The following is a 21,365-nucleotide window of genomic DNA, read 5'->3' on the forward strand; positions in this document are numbered from 1 at the left end:
CGAGGCCCAGCAGCAGATCCGGAAATGAGCACATGCCTCTTCAAGTGAAAAATTGCCCTTTTTGTGGTTTTCAACAACACGAGACGACGCAAGTAACATACTTTATACTGTCAATATAATATAGCAGTAATCTGTGTGCAGTCTATTGTTAGTCTAAACTAGCTAATATCTCCAGTTTTGATAGGGGTAAGGTTTGTCGCCATCTTCAAGTCGGCCATCTTTTTGTGCAAGAGTGGAAAGATATGAATCTTTCGAGGTCAAAGCTCTAACTTTTTAAAAAATCTAAGAATTACTCAAGATGCTTTTTCTGATGATGCGCCCCGTCATCCCGGTACCAACATGAACATGGACCTTTCCATACTGGTCAGAGATTAATATTTAAAAATTAAAAGCCAGCTACTTCATACTGAATTACACAGACGTCTTAAAGAAGCTATAGAATGGAAGTTTCAGTACAATATGTTGTAAAAAAGACATGAAATTTTCTCCAGTTACACCCTTTCAAAATTTCTTGCGCTGCACTTGTTTCAGTAGAAACGGTTTAGATATCCCTTGCATACATCTGAACAGGCTTTGCTAAGAAAAATATGTTCAAGGGCAAACAGAAAGTCTGAGGGTACTCCACTGGAACATTATTTGTTCAATGAGATACCCTGCGCAAGATTGACATGTAATTGAACTTTAAATTATCTTGGCTCTGGCATGGTACAGGGAAGCTAATCAACTCCTGAGGACCCCAGGTAGTACGCCTGCTAGAAACATTGCAGCTAAACAATTTGATGATTGTTTTTTTTTCTCTCTTGTAATATATAGGGCAAACATTATAAGGGAACAAGAATTAACATTCATCAGAAATGCACGTACTGCCTTTTATTCTTGAAGTCGTTTAAAAATACAACCTATTCTCACTCCATTCCCTTGCTTCAATTTTGGATCTTACTTTGTTTCCTTTTCAGAGTATAACGAAACTGGGCATAAGTAAATAAATTATAAATTTAAAATATAAGAAAACATACAAATGTGTTTATTATATGTAGAAATCTGTTTCATTGGATTCTGTTCTGCGCCAAGTCAACCTATCCTGGATTTTTTACACACTTTCCCAAGTCCTTCTTTGTATTATACTCCCAACGTTTTCTTGGTTTACCCAAATCAATACTTCCCTTTAGTTCTCACACTAGAACTATGTGTAGCCCGTGAGTACTACTGATGTCAGTTACGTATTCCGCCCATCTTACACGTCTCGACGTGATTATCTTCATGCTATTAAGTTACCTCATAGTACATTTCCAAATCCTGTAGTTGTTCCGAAAATCATCATTACGGAAACATGTAAAGAAAAAGCGCAACGTACCAGTTGGAACGCCTTTCGCCCTCAGAATTGCTCTGGTGCGATATGCAATAGAGCCATAGAGGTTGTGGGTTTTAGCATGTTGAACATTATACCTTTCTTCATGAGGTGCATCACTCAGTTCCGTACAGAGAATGAAGACGGAATTCTGTACCGGATGAACGTTTCCGAAACCGACCACAGATGTTCAAATATGTCCAGGTTCGGAGATTTGACGGATCAAGCGGGGTGTTCAAATTTATCCTAATGTTTCTCAAACCACAAGGCAGAAGTTCCAACTGAGTGAATGGGCACATCATCATCCTAGAATATGACTTCATTCCACAGAAATAACATTTCGATCATATGCTACATGTGGTCCTCTAAAATTACAACACAATCAGAGGCAATGACATGACTGGTAAGCGTCAACACAGGACTTACTGAAAACCGGAATATTGTAATCCGCCCACAACTCATAGAGTTTCACGATTGAGCGGAGACACTATAGGTCATAAACATCTTTGGGCCTCCGTCACATTTAAACACGTCCTGTGGTTTGAAATAAAGTGAACGATGACATCTATATCACATATTTACATGTCACATGTTTCCATTTATCTACTATGTTCATCTTATGTATCTCATGGTGAACTGTGATTATCGATACAGGTTGTGGGAGGTGTTGCTTAGAGTTCTTCTGTTACTTGCACAATAGTATCCCTACACGACAGTTTAGAGTGATAATTCTCTTTAATGTTCGGAGAAACTTGTCGTTCAGATTTTTTACCGACCATTGTTCATCTTCATCAATGTTTTGTGAGGTTAAACTGGTTAAAGTTAAAGCTTTATCTCTTTATGCTAAGAAATAAAAACTCTCGAAAGTATTAATTGTTGTATACAATAATTAGTACATTCAGAAAGTTTTCTTCTTTTACTATTTGACGAACCGGTGTGTCATTCCCTACCGGCTGCCTCTGGATGTGAGCTATGTAGGCCGACATCAACTTGACAGTGTCCATCACGATGCCCCAACACACTTGCCACCTTCGTCACGCTCATACCACAGGCCAATAATTTGACATATAATCGAGCGCCACACTCGGGTAGTGCAACTTCGATGTAAATCTAACCTTACTCCCCAACAGCTCGATGCTGCGGTACTCACTTGATTGTTGCCAACATATTTCTGACATGTTTCCAGCTACAGGTATTTCTATTTTATTAAGTTGTGAGAATTTGTATATGTATTATGTATTATGCATATACTGTATATATGTACTGTTAATTACTATTATTATTCTTAACCATGCATTTTTACAGTATGTGACATTAGAATCGTTGCTTTCGATAATACCTAACTTATAAACTGTTGATAAGGAAACACAATTGTTTATTAAAGTCCATTTGTTTGACTACGTTCATATGGATAACAATAAAACAATCGAAAAAAAATAAACTCAGACACTGTTATGGAATAGTGTAGTAATAAATTCGCAAGTATGTTCATTCAGCTAGGCAAATGACAGTAAAAAAAATGGATGATTCATTTAATTGTTTTAATTATGTTAGTGGACATGTGTCAATGTTTATTTTCTTTTTTCTTTTTTAATAATTTACTTTTATATTCTATTATAAACTTCTTCGCTTGCTGTAAGCATTAAACAAGTTTGATAATCATGTAACTTAAAATAATTTTTTTTGAGAATCTAAAAATTCGATAGGGATCCGAGCACTTATTTGCCCCAAACCCCCTTCCTTGGCTACATTCCAGCACCGAAGTATCTTGTAACAATTTTGCAGACTTTTTATGATATGTATGTATAAAGTTCTAGTTTAAATGCCCTCTCTACACACAGGGAGAATAAGGTTATGGGAAATATTTGAATCCTCTTCCTCCTTGGAACATTTACTTCAATGAAAGTGTAATAAAAAAAATATACAGAAGATACTTTACTTTTGGTTAGGTTAGGTTGAACACACTAATCCAGAATACGTCTTTAATTAAATTGAAATGAATTAAAAACACACACACACACACACACACACACACACATAGCTCGAAGTGTATCTTCCAAAACTCATTTCAAACGGATCAGACTTTTACCCGACCTGGAAACTAAATTTGACACAAATCTAAGTTATTTCTGATGTTGTATTTTTAGCTACCCCACTCCACTCTCTGCGAATGGGAATTAACTTAGATTTAAATGGGAGCGTCACTATTCATTTCAGGGACTCTGAAATCTATGGATTCGACAGTAATATGGGCCGCTTTCGAACATTTTTATATGCCATTTTTCGTACCCTCCCTAGGTATGCTAGTGGAATCTTATCCTCATTGGGGGGTGAAATTGGTCTTAAGTGGCATGGGAACCGTCACCCATCAGCAGATAGACCCTAACAAACTATGGATTCGACAATAATATCGGTAATTTTCGATCATTGTTTATGTCTCCCTTCCCCCTAGTTGGGATTTCTTTAACCAGACTGTAAATAATATGTGTACCAAATTTTGTTAAAATTCCTGATGTTTCAGAGATATGCTGGAACACACTGCACATGCATCCACTTATATATATATATATATAAAGATTCCTACTCTTATCGGAAGACTGAAAACGAGTTTTGAGCAATATATAATATTCTAGTAGTCAGAAATGTTGAGATGTGGGGACAAATAACTCTTAAGAGCTTATGAACATAGTTACTAGAAGAAAACAAAAAATACATATAGTCACATTGAAGAATTATTGGCCACTCTAGAAAGCAATGTTTTGGCAGCTGTATTGTGCCGGTGCTGTGCCATCAATTGTAGCTCAGAATAATCTCTAAAATATTCACTGAATAAACGTAACATTTGAGGATGAAACTGATGCACAACACGGTACTTAACTGCAAAATTATGGTTGAATTAAAATAAAATTCAAATGTTTTAATTTTGAATGTGACTAGTTGGGGAAAGGGTGAGAGAGAGAGATAGGTTATGATTAAGAAATAAAGGATGAGCACTAGCCTGACAGATCCGATTAGACTAGTTTCGTTCTGGTCATCTGGATGATTAATGGTTTTCCCTGGGGGAGTCTGGATGTACTGGAGTCATCCAACAACTGGATCTTAATCCTGCTGGACTGCCAAGGTCGTCGAGTTCTCTCATATCGATGCGTTTCCAATGATGTTCTCCTACACATTCATTCCACTAATCAGACATTAGACTCTATTGAATGTGCGGCGATGAACCGACAGAATGGTACTCCCAAGACATGGAATAGGTTGTTCCTCAATGGTGTGATGTGCTTCTCCGACGATCATGCACCTTCCTAAACTTCGTGGCGAATACCCCTGTCGATGTGTCCTCCATGGTTTTACTTAGTCGAAAAACGATGAGTCTGACGTTCAGTGAACCAGGATTTGTCAAGCTAGGCGGAAATCAACGCGGAAAAGCAAGAAGGAAACTAGTCGCGTTTATTGACAATTTCAAAAATAACAATTAACAAATACATGCTTATACAAACTATCTGGAAATGTACAGCATTAATAAAAGGTTTTGTTCCGTTGGATTTTAAAGTTCATGATACTGTCTTGGATAAACGCAATTTAATAAAATAACTGGATTTAGCGAATTAAGTTAAGAGTTTACACAGTTACCAAATGGTCACTTCACATCTAGTGCACAGCTACTTCGCAGTATGTGGAATTATCTAATACTTTGCCGATATCGCAATTGGCAGAGGAAATTAACGTTTATTTAATTACAACTGTAAGTGAAAGTGTAAGGCTTTCAAAGAGAGATGGACGGACAGATATGTTGAATCAAGACTGCATGTATAGCTAAATAAAGTTGTTGCACCAGTGACAGGGAACGTTTAATTTTCTAACCACTTCTAGAGGTTGTCATATTATGTCAATTACGCTCCTGTTCACTTGTCTTATGTTAAAATACAACGTAGTCGATAGAAAGAGTGCAAATACAATAGCGGCGGTCCTACATAATATGTAAAGTGTTATCTTGAGTGAAATTAAGATTGGACAATCCAATGAAACATTGAATGCAGTAAATAGCTGGAAAATAAATTTGTTATCGTGCTTAGAGATAACCCAGTGTTTACGAGCATAAACATGCGGATTAGAAAAATGAGTAATTCATGAGGAGAAACAATGTAACACCTGCTGCTTCTCCCGAACACAAAATAAAAGGGTTACACGCAGTATATCTCGTTTAGAATCAGCGGCTCTTCTATCTGTGAATGATCATTTGTTATCGTAAGGGTCTAATAACGTGTAACAAAGCAAAAGCAGCCCATATTCAGAACTCGGTTCCCTTCTGTATTAAACGATTGAAATATTTCTTGTTCTCTTTCTCAAAATATATAGTTTTTGTTTGAATTGTTATAAGAATGTACTGTACATCTTTAAATAGTAGAAAGAATAAGGTCCAAGAGCTACTATTAAAGTAGGATTCGAACTATTTCTTGTGTTTGAAATTGAGGCATCGCAATCATATGAGTTTGAGTTTGTGAAACTGCACTTAGAAGTACGGTTAGGAGTACTTAGGAGTAATGTATGGTTCAAATTGTTATTGTTATTTATATTTACACTAACATATTAATATTTCTAATAGAGAGTAGTAGAAGGACAATAACAAGTGAATGATTTAATGCTTCTCTCTTTCAGTACCTCCTAGCATAGTAGACAAGGAAACGAGCACAGACATGGTGGTGAGAGAAGGAGCCAATGTGACACTGGCATGTAAAGCCACTGGTTACCCTGAGCCTTATGTAATGTGGCGGCGAGAAGATGGAGAAGATATCCACTATAATGGAGTGGATGGTAAGTACAAATCTGACATTATTTACCTAGGTAGTATAGCATACAAATGTTTCATTCGTTTGTGATTTTGAATAATAACATGATGCATCTATGTTTCGAATAAGTTGAACACCATGTTGTTAGAAATTTTGAAAATGTTCAGGAAACTAGTTACTTTGAGAGATATCCCGGATTTCTTGAAAGCCCGAAGTATAGGTCCTTTTAATGGAAGGTAGTTTACCACTGTTCGTAGTTCACTTCCCTCCATTTTCGTCTGAGATGTTATGTTGTCTTATAAATGCAGTAATTTCATTGTTTGAAGATCAACTGAGAGAATTAAGACTATAATGCTTTTCGTGTATTATGATTTTTGTACACATTTAAAATGATGTGAAGTTTTTTTTTATTTAATTAATGATTTAATTTAACTTACATATTAGAAATTAAAAGTTCGCATTGGATTAAAATATCTCGATTGTTCGCAACGAAAATTCGTCTTTTTGTAAATAGCATTGTTCAATGAAATTTGCTGAAGGTTTGAGGCAGGCGTACATAGAAACAACAATTATGATCCTTTAAAGTTGACCGGAGCATCAAATGAAGAGAGATATAGAAATTAGCACGAAAGCAGATATGCCAAGTCTTAAAGCGAAAGTAACTCAGTAGAAATCTTAATCACTTAACGAAGAGGTATCATAAATTAAATTATGAAAATATTTGTTCTTGCAACTGAAGCCCGATTCTATTTTGAAGGTATCTCGTAAATAATGAATTATATATTTAATATTGCGTCACACCATTAATCAAGTCAAAGTGATATGTAGAAGGCAGACGTTTCAAGCGTATTGGGTTCATTATTTGAGCACTCAGCTTTAAGAAAATTATCCGTATCCTACTACGACTTGAAGCTATCCTTTGTCGAAATTCGAAGAGATAATTTTAATATGAGTTACAATAGCCTGTAATACATTTTATCAAGTCTATATTCTGTCGAGGAATTTGAAGCTTAAAATATATTAAATTATAATCATGCACGTGGTTCTGTATGGTTGCGAAACATGGTCGCTTAGTCTGAGGGAAGAACATAGACTGAAAGTATTTGACAACAAGATCCTGAGACGAATATTCGGACCCAAGAGGAACGGGAATGGGGAACGGCGGAAACTTCATAACGAGGAACTACAAAATTTATACGGTTTACCAAATATTGTTAGAGTCGTCAAGTCTAGGAGGCTTAGATGGGCAGGTCATCTAGCTAGAATGGAAGAAAGTAGAAACGCTTTCAAAGTCTTGACTGGAAGACCCATCGGAAAACGACCATTAGGAAAACCTAGGCGCAGATGGGAGGACAATATTAAGATGGATCTCGCAGAGATTGGAATACAAAGTAGAAACTGGATGCAGTTAGCTAAGAATAGAAGTCAGTGGAGAGCTTTTGTGAACGCGGCATTGAAGCTCCGGGTTCCATATGTCATAGAGTTATTTAGTAAGTTAGTTATATTGATGTGGAGTTCAGTCAACCTGTTCTATGTAACTAGTGAAGAGTACAGTGGAAAAGTATGGAGGCACAGTGTGATGCTACTCAGAAATATGCCATTTAAGATTCATACGTATAGAAAATACTTTTGAAAACCAATTATTGCTTGTGCAGCAAGGCAAGGAAAATAAATTATATTTTGATGTAAGTGTTGTTCAATAGAATGAAATTTAATATTATGAATTAAGTAAAACAACTTTTAATACGAAGAATACAGGGTAAGTTTGCGTGTGTCACCATACAATCAGAGGGAAGAATTGGAAGTAATACATCCAACACCAAAAAATTACCTCGCACACCTCCTTGCTAATTTTGCAGTTGAGTAGAATGTTCAGAAATAAACCTTGTGCACATTGGCAACTTTGATAAGCTGAGAACAATAAGCTATGCATGCAACTTAACTGAAATCCAATATAGTTTATGGTTTCTAACTTTATTTTGCGCTAAATAAAACGCTTTCAAGTTATCGTATATACAAGTGTTCCTGAATGGCGACCATCTTTGTTGTCGGTGGAATGACATTTTTGCATTTGAAAGCGTTTGCGAAAAATACAGTTTCTCAGAACTACGTAGCAGACGAACAACAAACAAAAACGAATGTTTAGAGAAGAGACTGAGGTACACGAAGAATATATACTGTTGCTTCTAAATAAATATACAGAGTTGCAAACCAATACATGAAATCACTAGAAAAAGTACAGAAAAGTACATTTTAAAGGGGCTGTAATTTGGAATGACATAAAGAGGGGGGGGATTTATAAGTTTTGTGTTGAATGCTATTGCATGTAAAGAGTCTGCAAAAAATATCCACACCTATGATACTACTGGCACCATAGATTTATGGTGGTCCGAAAGTTGAAGTTTGTGATTTTGATGCCATATTAAGGGGCGTAATATCTCTGAAGGGCAAAGTGCCAAAAATTGCTGCTTAGGCTACAAATTAATTTTGTATGTGAATAAACTATTGCAAAAGAAACTAATGGCTCATATTACATGGAGAAAAAAGTAAGGACATGGTAAAAACGTGAAGAAAGCACGCGCTTGACGATGGTCGTAGCCCGAAAAAAATAAAATGTTTTGATATGTTTCATGCTAGATCTGAAAAACTACGCATGGTTCAGCATTTAGGCCAACTTTGGTTTGTGTTAAGTTGTGCAAAAGCTTGCGATTAGTTTTCGTTATATCTTTCTAGCTCCAAGATCATTGCCACATCAGCAGGGTGGACAATTTATCTTGGCCACTTGCTATAACAGACAAACCAAAAGAGACAGAAAAGCGAAACTTTGCACGAAGCAAGTATAATGAGGGTAACGTATATGTATGTAAATAGAAAGACATAACAGTGTTGCAACCTAATATAAAATTAGGTTATTTTTCACATGGCACTACGTCAGAATATTACATATTTAAAATCAACGTGTCAAACGTAAACGTATAATGCCACGTTTATTATTCAGTGTTCCGTACTAAGGATGTTATACTATCACAAACATCCAAAGTTCGGAAGCCTCTAATACAAATACAACATAATGGAGATGCACATGATAATGCAGATCGAAAGTAACTCAGTGTTGAATACCATGGTCATGATATGACTTTTTTCGAATGAATAGGAACGAAGCTTGAAAATTTTAAGTTTGTTTAAAAGCCTTTCTTTCGAAAAAAATGTTAAAATAAATATCACATCTAGTTACTTGTATGGTTTGTAATGGATATGTAAATTATTTTGCCGTTTACAGAACGTCGATATCTCAAACCGTTTCCTAGATATGATAAACATTGAAGTTTGCAACACTGCTTAAATCATGTAATTGCGAGAACTTGTTGTAATTAAAGCTACTAAACGCTATTGATGTAATGCTACAGAGGAGAAGAGGAAACAGCAATCATTTTAAATATTTTCTACAAATACGCCAGTTTCAGCAGAATAGGATAGAATGTGTAACGCAATTTCGTGAACACAGTAACTTCCGTAACTGGGATTGGATTATAATGATACTTTGCTGATACATTAAGTGACTTAATACCGTGGTCCAGTTCGACGATGGGTGTCGTGGGTTCAATGGGGACCTAACCCCTTTACCATATAGACATGGCAATGATCATGGAACTAGAAAGATGGAACAAAGGCTAGTCGTAAACTTTTGCACAACTGAACACAAACAAAACCGGACCTGATTGCTGAACCATGCGTAGTTTTTGAGATCTGGCATGAAACATATCAAATCATTTAAATTTTTCCAGGTTATAACCGTCGTCACGCTCGTTCTTTCTTCACGTTTTTGCGATGTCCTTACTTTTTTTCTCCATGTAATATCAGTCATGAATTTTTTTTGCAATAGTTTATTCACATACAGAATTACTTTGTGGCCTAAGCAGCAATTTTAGGCACTTTGCCCTTCTGTGATATTACGCCCCACACATGGCATCAAAATCACAAACTTCAACTTAGACCACCATAAATCTATGGTGCCAGTAGCATCATAAATGTGGATATTTTTGCAGACTCTTTACATGCAATAACATTCAACACAATACTTATGAACCCCCTATTTTATTCCATTCCAAATTACAGCCCCTCTAATTTGTACTTTTCTGTACTTTTTCTTGTGATTTCATGTATTGGTTTGCAACTCTGCATATTTATTTAGAAGCAAGAGTATATATTCTTAGTGTACCTCAGTTTCTTTTCTAAACATTCGTTTTTGCTTGTTGTTCGTCTTGCAAATGAAAAAAAAAAAAGCACTATACCGACTACCGACAATAAAGATGGCCGCCATTCAGAAACACTTGTACATACGACAATGTGAATGATGTTATTGATCTTCTCATACACAAGGCTCATCACACTCCAATTTCTATAATTGTCGGATATGGCCGAGCAACCATTTTCGTCATTTTTGGATCACTACAGATGGATTGGCCCAATTGAGTTGACTGGAGTCAAGAATTGTTCAATATGAAGTTTACAACAAATATATATATATATATATATATATATATATATATATATATATATATATATATATGTGTGTGTGTGTGTGTGTGTGTGTGTAAAACAATTTTCAATTTTTATTATAAACACAAGAAATAAAAGACTTACGTAGATCGTTATTTTTGTTTCCGTTTCCTACTTTTGAAATAAGTTGTGCGTAATATATTGTAGCCTCCAGCATGGTTAATTTTGCTTTTCATTTTATTGATACTAAGAACGATGGTTGTTTTTGTAGCCTCGATAGTGTTTTGTTTCTGGTGTAATGAGCTTAACGACAAGCATCAGAGCCATCTATTTGAGTGCGTTCGAAACTCTGTTTGGCTCCACGCCACATGGCTGGCTGGTTCATTTTTTTAAAATCTTTTTTTCGCTCTTGTTTTTCAACTGAAATTGCACCACTAACGAAAGGATAACATGACAGGAAAAAGGAAAACAAATGAAGACGCGAAAGCACAAGCATTATCTTACAATGAATTGTAAATGTATTGCCGAAAAAAACCGCTTATAGTCTACTTGATACGTAGTTAATTGTTGATAACACAGAGACAAAGAAAACATTATTATTGTACATGAAGTGGTCACAATGGTCTTATCCACCTTCTTTCTGAAAGTTGCGTAGTGGTTTATAGCTTTGTTTCCAATAATGTTTCCAATATTTTAAAATACCGTTTTTTTTTTTTTTTTTTTTTTTTTTACATTACAGAGGGTATTTTAAAATGGTAGTCGAAGTTACAAACATTCACTACTTTATTTAATAAAAACAAATAAATACATGCAACATTCAGAAAACTTACCGAGCTTGGTTGTGAACTATTACAAATGTTCAATGTAGAACGTTTCAGATATCTAGGCGGTAGTCCATTTCCTGCCGTACACGGCCTAGCATGTCACGCGTAACAATGTGGATTGTATTGGTTTTGCGCGTCTACAGTCCGTTGGTTGTACACAGTAATGGAGGATAGTAAACTGCATCTTTAACGTTGCTGTAGAAGAGGAAATCAGAAGGGAAAAGGTCTGGAGAACGTGATAGCTGACAGAAGTTTGGAATCATCAACACGTACTCGCCAAATCCAACGATGTGGTACGGTTCTGTTCAAGAATGATCTCATCTCACTGTGAAAATGTAGTGGGGCTCCATCCAATTGTATGATGTAGGTGTTACTATCATCAACCAGTTGTGGAAATAACCACTCGGTCAACATATCAAGGAAAATTAATCCCGAAAAGAATTTCTGCATGGATAAAATAGAAAAACACGTAAACATATTCTTTTCACGTAGCATGAAATACATTATCATTTTAGCAAGCACCCAAAAAGGTTTTCAGTGATACTGTTCCTGACAAATAGTATAGTGCACAAATCTCGAGGCAAGGCGAGTGACTACTCCCGATTCAAGGGCTAAGTGTACATATCCAATAGATAAGAAGGAATTAATTGCATTCCTATGACTGTGCATTCAGGCAAGGATGGAACGTAATTGGGACTGTCCTGTAGTAGAACTGTACAAAGGTACAAATGCTAATTTGTTTTTCGATTTTATGATAAACAAACACGCGCAAATTATGGATACATTAAAATGTCAAATAATACTTCTGACAGAGTAGATACTTTCAAATATCTAGGATCAATATTAACAGACGAACACCATATTCACGGAGAAATTTAATGTCGACTGAAAGCAGGGAATTCATGTTATTATTCAGTTCAAAATCTCTTGTCGTTGCAAATTCTGTCGACGAATTTGAAGCTTAAAATATATAAAACGATAATCATGCCTGCTGTTCTGTATGGTTGCGAAACATGGTCACTTACTCTGAGGGAAGAACGTAGACTGAAAGTGCTTATGAACAAGATCCGAGACGAATATTCGGACCCAAAAGGAACGGAAATGGGGAATGGCGGAAACTTCATAATGAGGAACTACATAATTTATACGATTTACCAAACATTGCTAGGGTCATCAAGTCTAGGAGGCTCAGGTGGGCAAGTTATATATCCAGGAAGGAAGAAAGTAGGAACACTTTCAATCTTAACTGGAAGAGCAATCGGAAAACGACTATTAGGACAGTATTAAGATGGATCTCGCAGAGATAGGAATACTAAATAGAAACTGGAGCCAGTTGGCTAAGGATAGAAGTCAGTGGAGAGCTTTTGCGAACGCGGTATTGAACCTCCAGGTTTCATAGGCCATAGAGTTAGTTAGATAGTTAGTGTATATTTACCGATCATTATGCTCATAAACTGTGTAATCCAATGAGCGCGTTATGAGTGTACTGGCAAGCAGTGCATTTTTTTTTAAGAAATCACTACTGGGTATCCAGGCATGAAAGGGCCCTTGACACACAGCAAAATTCAAACGCACAGAGAGTTTTTAAAGTGGATCATTGTATAATGTACACTTTTGAAGTAATGACATACAAAATGACGTATTTGTCAGACTTCTGCTAACCGTTTCATTTCCAATTCAAGATATCGCCATCAATAGAGGAGCGGACATTTTCTTTTTTACATTTTGGGTCAGATCACCCTTCAGGCCAATATTTAAAGTTAAAATCATACTCTCATAATTGGATAGTTTCCTTTATTTATTTATTTTTTTATGCCCATATTTCTAACTCAAGTCAGAAATACAACTGGCTATCGTTGTAATGCAAAGTGTTCCCGAAAGTGTAAAAGTTCTATTCACAGTATTTTTTCAAAAATGATGAGTCTTAATTGTAATAAACCAAAGCAGTGTTGTAAGCTGCAGATAAGTAAAGAATCCTATTTCATAAAAAAAAAAAAATATCCAAAACAGTAAGTTGTTGTCTTCTGTCATTTTCTCTCAGAGACTATTCAAAAGGTATATAGGCCAAACATCATTGCGACCGTTACACGTGAGAGTTCGGCTTCAACCTTTCTACCTTCTTGGTTGGTCTATTAACTTTCTCTGTATTAAAGTTGAGTTAATTTTGAGTTTAACGTCACTTTTAGCAGCGAGGCTACATGATGGGACGTGGAATGATTAACGTCGGATCCGAACCACATGAGTTCCGGCCGAGAATGTTCTCTGTATTACACTGGGAAAAATTTCGTAGTTGAATTCCCAAATATCAGTGTAAAATTATTTACCCTTCATTTTGTAAGTTAATATACATTTCCTAAGATTAAACTACAACATTTGCTGTTTTTTTAACACATTTACAGTAAAGTTATAAAAAAATATATTTTTTTGATAAAAATGTAATTTTTGCACCATTTCGTATTAGTTATTTTACTTTATAGGTGTAAATTGAGTTGCATAGAAGCTTGGGAAACAGATTGCCATCGTTTTTTTGTAAATTTGCCTACGGAATTTTTCAGTGTAGAGTAGAATGAAAATATTAGCATCCCCAGGTAGACTAATAAGTACGCGAAACGAAGTAAAGAACAATATCTGAAATTTCAAGAATGAACCTTTCCAATCTTACCCCTGTCCACAGAGTACAAGCAAATACATATAGTCACAAAACCAAAATATATTTATATAATTTTAAATCAACAGTAATTTAATTAATTTATTATTCAAGTACTCTTCCAGTAATTTAAAGGTTTATGAAGTGCATTAGGTATTCAACCTGCTGGGCCTGGGTTCCAAGTGCTGGGCCTGGATATCCATTTGGATACAAAACGTTAGATTAAAAATGCTCTACTGGCAAGAACTTGTTTCATGAAAATGTAGTCGAATATCAGCCCATAAAACACGTGTGCATCGATTGTAGTTTATTTACATGAAATCTGGAAAGCCCTTCCTAAAGCGGGTAGATTGGAAAATAATTACCACTTACTCCAATGCTAAAAGTTGCCATGTTGGGACAAATTTCTAATTGTGCTTTACATATTAATTTGAGAATTCTCAATACAGTAGAATTATTTTTGAATATATCTATCCATTAAGTCAAAAAGTAAGAGACGTCAAAGTATGGGTATTTGAACTACCACTCATGACATTATTAAATATGCCCACGGTTGAACATAAGTTCTAATTACATTTTTTATACTAACTATGTGGACGTCAAATCTAAAATAATTAATGTGAACTTATCCGTTCTTGAGATCACAAGAAAAATCACCTCAAAGTTGGGAATTTATATTTATTTATGTTTCAACTTTGAAAGCATTCTTCTTCTATTCTTTGGAAAGTTATAGTTATATTGGATTCATTACATCTTATGTTGCAAGTGATTGCAGTCACGTAGTAATATACAGTCTACTTGTACAGCGGGGCACACTTCTAAATGGTACACCTTAGCCGTAGATCTCCATATGGCTGTACCATTTAGAAGTTTCCCCTCTGTACAATAGTCACGAAGGTGGTTAAGTGTTTAAATTATACTGAGCCTGTTTTTAATCCTTTTTTGAAAACTTAAAATTTTTCATTGCTGTTTTATTTTATTGCATGTCCAACGAGTATAGTTTTAGTTTAGTTTCTAATTCTTAAATGAAATGAAACATACATACATAATTAAAATATACTTTATGCCTTGCTTGGAGTTTCGATATATTCTATTTCATTTAAATAGTATTTAATAAGATCAAGATAGAAGTATATATATATACGTATATATATATATATATATAGGCTATATATATATATATATATATATATATATATATATATATATATATATATATATATATATATATATATATATAGAGAGAGAGAGAGAGAGAGAGAGAGAGAGAGAGAGAGAAATAGCTTGCAAAGTTATGGCTTGCAGTGGTTATTCATTACAGGACGTTCGAAAAATAATAATGATTGAACATTATAGGAACGATAATGAATTCAAACTTAGATCAGTAAATACGAAGATGAAGAAGATATTCTCCCATCCGTATTTTATAAATGTTATTCTCAAGAGCAGAAGCGCACTCACATGTGAACGTATACATGCATTTATTATTGCAATTGCTGTTTCTACAGACCAGTAACCGCCGCTAGTATATACTTACGCAAAGTTAAACATAAATACAGTTTTAAGATATGTCAGAAATTAATTTATTTCATACTTGTAAATAATTTATGAAATAAATGGTATTTGTAATAAGCCTACTAATATTGTTACTTGAACTCGTTAGAAGGAATTGTGGTAAAGCAATTCCAATTTAACAATGTTTCATAAGATTTACTTTTGGCAGCATAAAATGATTGAATGAAAGGAAAGCAATCCTCTGATTTTCGCCCAAACTTATTCTCCATGGTGATTGCTCTTAAAAAGATTGCTTGTAGAAATAACATTAAATTCATCATGTTGAATCTCACTTTCTTGCTTTTTTCCTCTTGGAATCAACAATTATTTTCTAAGATTACAAAGAGCTTTTCTTGTTTGTAATTTATATTAAATTATAGAAGCATCACCATGTTCACGCTGTTGGGTATATCTTAACTAATGAGGTATATGTCCGATAATTGCCAATTATGAGATTCGATATTACGTTCGTTATGTTGCAACTTTTTAATCAGAAATCTGTCAAAAGATGCTGACTACCCCAGAAAAAGAGAGAAACTTCTTTTTCATACTCTTCGGTTGAAGCTACTCATCTACATGAATGGAAATATATATAGATAGTGTATTACGCGTTCAGTGTACGAGGAAATCAAGTCCTCGTATGGTCATTTTGTGTATATTTAATTTTCAAGATCTTACCCTGAAACTCCTTTCAGAGTTTAAAAGATTCGTGTTCAGATATTATAAATAACTTATATAGGGTAAACAGAAAAAAAAGAAAAAGAAAGAAAAAAGTAATAACTTCACTATGTTCTTGAGCGTACTGTAAAAAAAAAATGTCTGTTTATCTCACAACTTCGGTAATTGGAGTTGAATTACCTGCGTCCTGAACGCCCATATATGATATACAGGGTGATCCAAAAGTCCCCTGACATCGATAACTCTGTTATTATAACAAAACAAAATGCAAGAGGGGAAACCGTCTCCAAATATGATGTTTTCAATCTAAAGGAAAGCATTTTTTTTTAAATCGATCAGCCATTTGGACTGTACATTCTTGATGTGCCCAATGTTAAATAAAAATCCAACGTTGCCATTTACCTGCACCCACAACGTAAGTGAATGAAGTTACTGTCTTTTACGCTAACGTGTCAATAGCCAGCCCCCATTTCAAAAATAACTTTACTCACTTATGTTGTGCGTTCGATTTAAAAAATTCCTTCACTTTAGATTGAAAACATTATATTTGAAGACTTTTTTCTCTTACATTTTGATAATAACAGAGTTATCCTATGTCAGAGGACTTTCCAGACACCCTATATGAATATAATATTTTCTTTATTGCACGGGTGCTCAATCTGTGAGAGAAATGCATGGGGGACACGAAGAGAAGTGGAAAAGATAAATGTAATAAGAATATATTGCAGTAGCGGAAAATTATATTTATAAAGATTGTTCTGAATTTCTTATTGATAGACATACTCTTATTCCCATAATTCTTCTCAAATAGAGTAAAGAACGTTAAACAAATAAAGAAAATATCAATAATTAAGGAAGTTATTACAAACCAGAAATTCCTCATGGCGGTTGTTGGTAAAAGGTTATGACAAGTGAATTGTGACATGCAATAGAATATTTATAAATTGCTTGCGTTTTACAATACCTTAATTGGCCGTCATCATTACGATCATTGACATCATTATTCTCTTCCACTAGTAACTGGTCTCATTATTTATACAAAGGAAAATAATCTTGGGGTTAAAATTTACCGGTTCTAGGTCAAACAGCGCAAACAATAACAGCGATGGGCGAAAACTGCGTGTGTAAGTACAGCGTGGACAAAAACAGTGCATGGACAAAAACCGCACAAGGACAAAAGCCCATGCAAATATCGTGTGGACAACAGCTCATGAACAAAAACCGCGCAAGGACAAAAACAGCGTACGCAATACCGCGTAGACAAAAACCGCGCAAGAACAAAAGCAGTGCATACAAATACCGCGAGTACAAGAACAGCGCATGGGCAAAAACCGCGCAAGGACAAAAGACATAGATGAACATTTTGCACTAGGCTCGCTCGCGCTCGAGATCGCTTGTTTCAACTCGTCTCGCGCTCACTCGGGCTCGCACTTCCAACCACTTCCCTCAACTGTTCTCAAAATCATTCGCGCTCTCGGTCACTTGGGCTGGTGCTCACTTCCCTCGACTGGGCTCGTAGTCACTCGAGCTTGCACTAACATGAACGGGTCAAGATATGAATTAGGTTGAGAACCATTGCCAAAGACTGTTTAAAAGTTTTATAGACATCTTTAGGAAAGATGAGCCACGAACATTTACAGGAGAACTCCCTTAAGTTTGACAACCAAATGTATTTACTGTGTTTCAGGTTGCATAATTGACAGGCACCTTTTCTAGTTAAATATATATAAGGACAAAAACAGTGTATCAACAAAAACCACGCAAGGAGAGAAACACTGCATGCAAATACTGTGTGAACCAAAACAGCCCATAAACGTTTTGCCATGGACCTTAGATGAACATTTTACACTAAGCTCGGTCGCGCTCGAGCTCATTCCTTTCAACTGAGCTCGCGATCCCTTACCTCAATGGGGATCGCGCTCATTTCTCTCGACAAGGGCTCGTATTCACTCGAGCTTGAATTCAAAGGAGCTAGCACTCATTATTTTTAACTGGGCTCGCTTTCACTCGGGCTCACGTTTACTTCTCTCAACTGAGCTCGCACACACTCGGGCTCGCGCTCATTTCCATCAACATGACTCGAGCTCGCGATCACTTCTCTTGACTAGGCTCACGATCACTTCTCCAAACTGGGCTCTCGTTCACACGAGCTCGCACTCAATTCTCTGGAGTGGGCTCGCGCTCAATAATCGTAACTGGGCTCGCACTCACTCAAGTTCACGCTAACTTCCCTCAACTAAGCTCCACTCGGGATCACTTCTTTCAACTTAGCTCGGGGTCACTCGGGCTCCCGATCACTTCCAGAAACTGGGCTCGCAATCAATTCTCTCGAATGGGCTCGCTCTCACTAATCCTAAATGGAGTTGCGTTCAGTCGGACTCGCGCTCACTTCTCTCAACTGATCTCGCGCTCACTGAGGCTCACGATCGCTTCTCACAACTGGGCTCGGGCTCATTCAGTCTCGCATTCATTTCTCTCGACTGGGATCATGCTCAGTCGGACTCGCGCATACTTATTTCATTGAGGCTCGGGCTGACTCAGGCTCGTGCTCAATTATTGAGTCGAAGCACGACTAAGCGCGAGTGCCGAGCTCACGAGCGTCGGGCTTCCTAGTTTGGACACCTATGACGAAAGCAGTGCATGCATGGCCCGTAATACACATCCTTTCCCAAAGCAAACATTAAGACAATAGTTGTGAGACTAATGTAGTAAAGTACACTATCTCTTGCGCTCAACCCGACTCTTGGCTAGATCACGCTGACTTGCAGTATTTCAGCCTTCACTATAGACTTCATCTTACTGATGATTCCTGTCAGTAGGACTATATTAGTTGACTGCCACGGGGGTAAAGTGGTTTCCTGAGCTTGGGGCCACGCCGCGAAATTTTAAAATTACCATTATTTCTGTAATTTTTGTTTACTTCTATATTGTAAACACATACTATAAAAAATCCACGGGCTACGATCACCTTGGAACTTTCTGAGGCCAAACGAATATTTCAATCCATATTATCAAGTACGAGGTGAGGTATTGATAAAGACCACAAGGTCTGAAGCAGTTGTAGTGAAACCTGAAAACAGGTCTCGTGGCCTACTCAAGATATGTATGTGAACCAGATTTCGTGTCTCATGGCAGTCAACCTGTTAACAAGTAACACTTCCCAATTGTGACACTCCGATTTTGATAATATTTGGCAGTTAAATACTACAAATAAAACAAACGAATACGTGTTTTTAAATAATCTGCGGAAAAACGGTTTTACAGGGCAAAAGTCCTCACAAAATTTTTGAAAGTTGATGTTCGAAAGGCAAAAAGAAGTGTACCGAAGGGAACGAAATTGTGCACAGTTATTGTAGACGTAAAATGAGGGGATATGTGTTACGTATTTTCCTGGAAGAAATGGTTAGATGGATCACGTACCCCGCCAAGCCTTTGGTCACGAAATATCAAAAATGCTAATAACCGTATGTCAGATGTGTAAAGGACATGAAGAATTGCAACGAAACTTCGTATAGGGACAATAAGCAAAAATAAACGAATGCGCTTTTTATTTTCTGAGAAAAAACTGTTTTAGGGGGCAAAAGCCCCCCAAACAAACTTTTGAAAGTTGATGACAGAAAGGCAATATCAAGCGCACCAAAGTGAATGAAATTGTGCACATATATTGTAGACGTAATTTGAGGGAAGGCGTGTTTCGTATTTTTCTGGAAGAAACGGTTAAGTGGGGCACGGATCCCTCCAAACATTTGATCACGATTTATGAAAAGTGATAATAACAATATATCAGAAGTGCCAAAAGGACATGAAGAATTGCAACGAAACTTTGTGTGGTGACAATACGCAAAAAATAAACGAATACGTTTGTTTATTTGCTGAGGAAAAACGGTTTGGGGGCAAAAGCCCTCACCCAAAGTTTTGAAAGTTGACGACCGAAAATCGAAAAGTTAACCAAAGTGAATGAAACTGTATACAGGTATTGTAGACGTGAAATGAGGGACTATATGTTTCGTATTTTCCTAAAAATAAAGGGGGGTTGAGTAGACCACAAACCTTCTAGACTGTTGATTACAAAATATCACAAGTGCAAATAAGTATACATCAGAAGCTTGTAAAGGATATGGAGAATTGCAACGAAACTTCGTGTAGAGACAATTTGCAAAACAAACGAAACGTGTTTTAATTTGTGTGGAAAACTGTGTTGGGCCAAAGTTCCCTCAGAAAGAAGTAAATGTTACCGTAATATTGCAGGAAGGAGTGGACCGAAGCAATGAAATTATGTGTAGATATTGTATATGTAAAATAAGGCTTTTGTGTTTCTCAAATGTTCCTATCCGTTTTGATTCAAATTTGACACATCAACAGCAAGGATGAAATAAATTGACACGTGTTTTTGTTTATGCGGGAAAACGTTGTAAGGGTTAAAGGCGCCTCCTGAAATACTATAAAATACGCTATACTATTTGTGCTTTCTGTTGATCTGCCAAATTTGAAGAAATCGGATGTGAAACACGAAAGGCCTTATTTTACATATATAATTTTTACGCACAATTTCGTTCGGTTCGGTGTAATACTTCTGCCACCAATCTCCTAGGTCCACCGAATAGATTTTTCTTTTCAGAAAATACGAAACACGCATTCCCTCATCTTACTTCTACAATATCTGCGCACAATTTCATTCACTTCGGTCCGCTTCGGTCTTGCTTTTCGGACGTCAAATTTCAAAATTTTTGGGTGCGGCTTTTGCCCCTAAAACCGATTTTCCGCACGAAATAAAAAACTCGTATTCGTTTATCTTTTGCTTATTGTCCCTACACCAAGTTTTGTCCAAATTTTTCATGTCCTTTAGCCATTTCTGACACTGTTACTAGCACTTTTGATATATCGTGATCAAAATTTTGGAGGGATTCGTGAACCACCCAACCGTTTTATCCAGGAAAATACGAAACACGTAATCCCTAAATTTACGTCTACACGCCTGGGCACAATTTCGTTCACTTCGGTCCACTTGTTTTCGCCTTTCGGGCGTC

General features: G+C 36.2%; 1 protein-coding gene across 1 annotated transcript in view; it reads left to right on the forward strand.

Moving 5' to 3' along the window:
* Positions 1-21,365, forward strand: part of LOC145666042 (opioid-binding protein/cell adhesion molecule homolog) — a 476,706-nt gene that overhangs the window by 133,630 nt on the left and 321,711 nt on the right. The window contains exon 4 of the mRNA XM_081733141.1: positions 6,005-6,160. Within this exon, the coding sequence (XP_081589267.1) occupies positions 6,005-6,160 (156 nt within the window). The remainder of the gene's footprint in view (positions 1-6,004; positions 6,161-21,365) is intronic.

Source organism: Thermobia domestica, chromosome 12 (genome assembly GCF_964235325.1).
Source record: "Thermobia domestica chromosome 12, izTheDome1.hap1.1, whole genome shotgun sequence".
NCBI lineage: Eukaryota > Metazoa > Arthropoda > Insecta > Zygentoma > Lepismatidae > Thermobia > Thermobia domestica.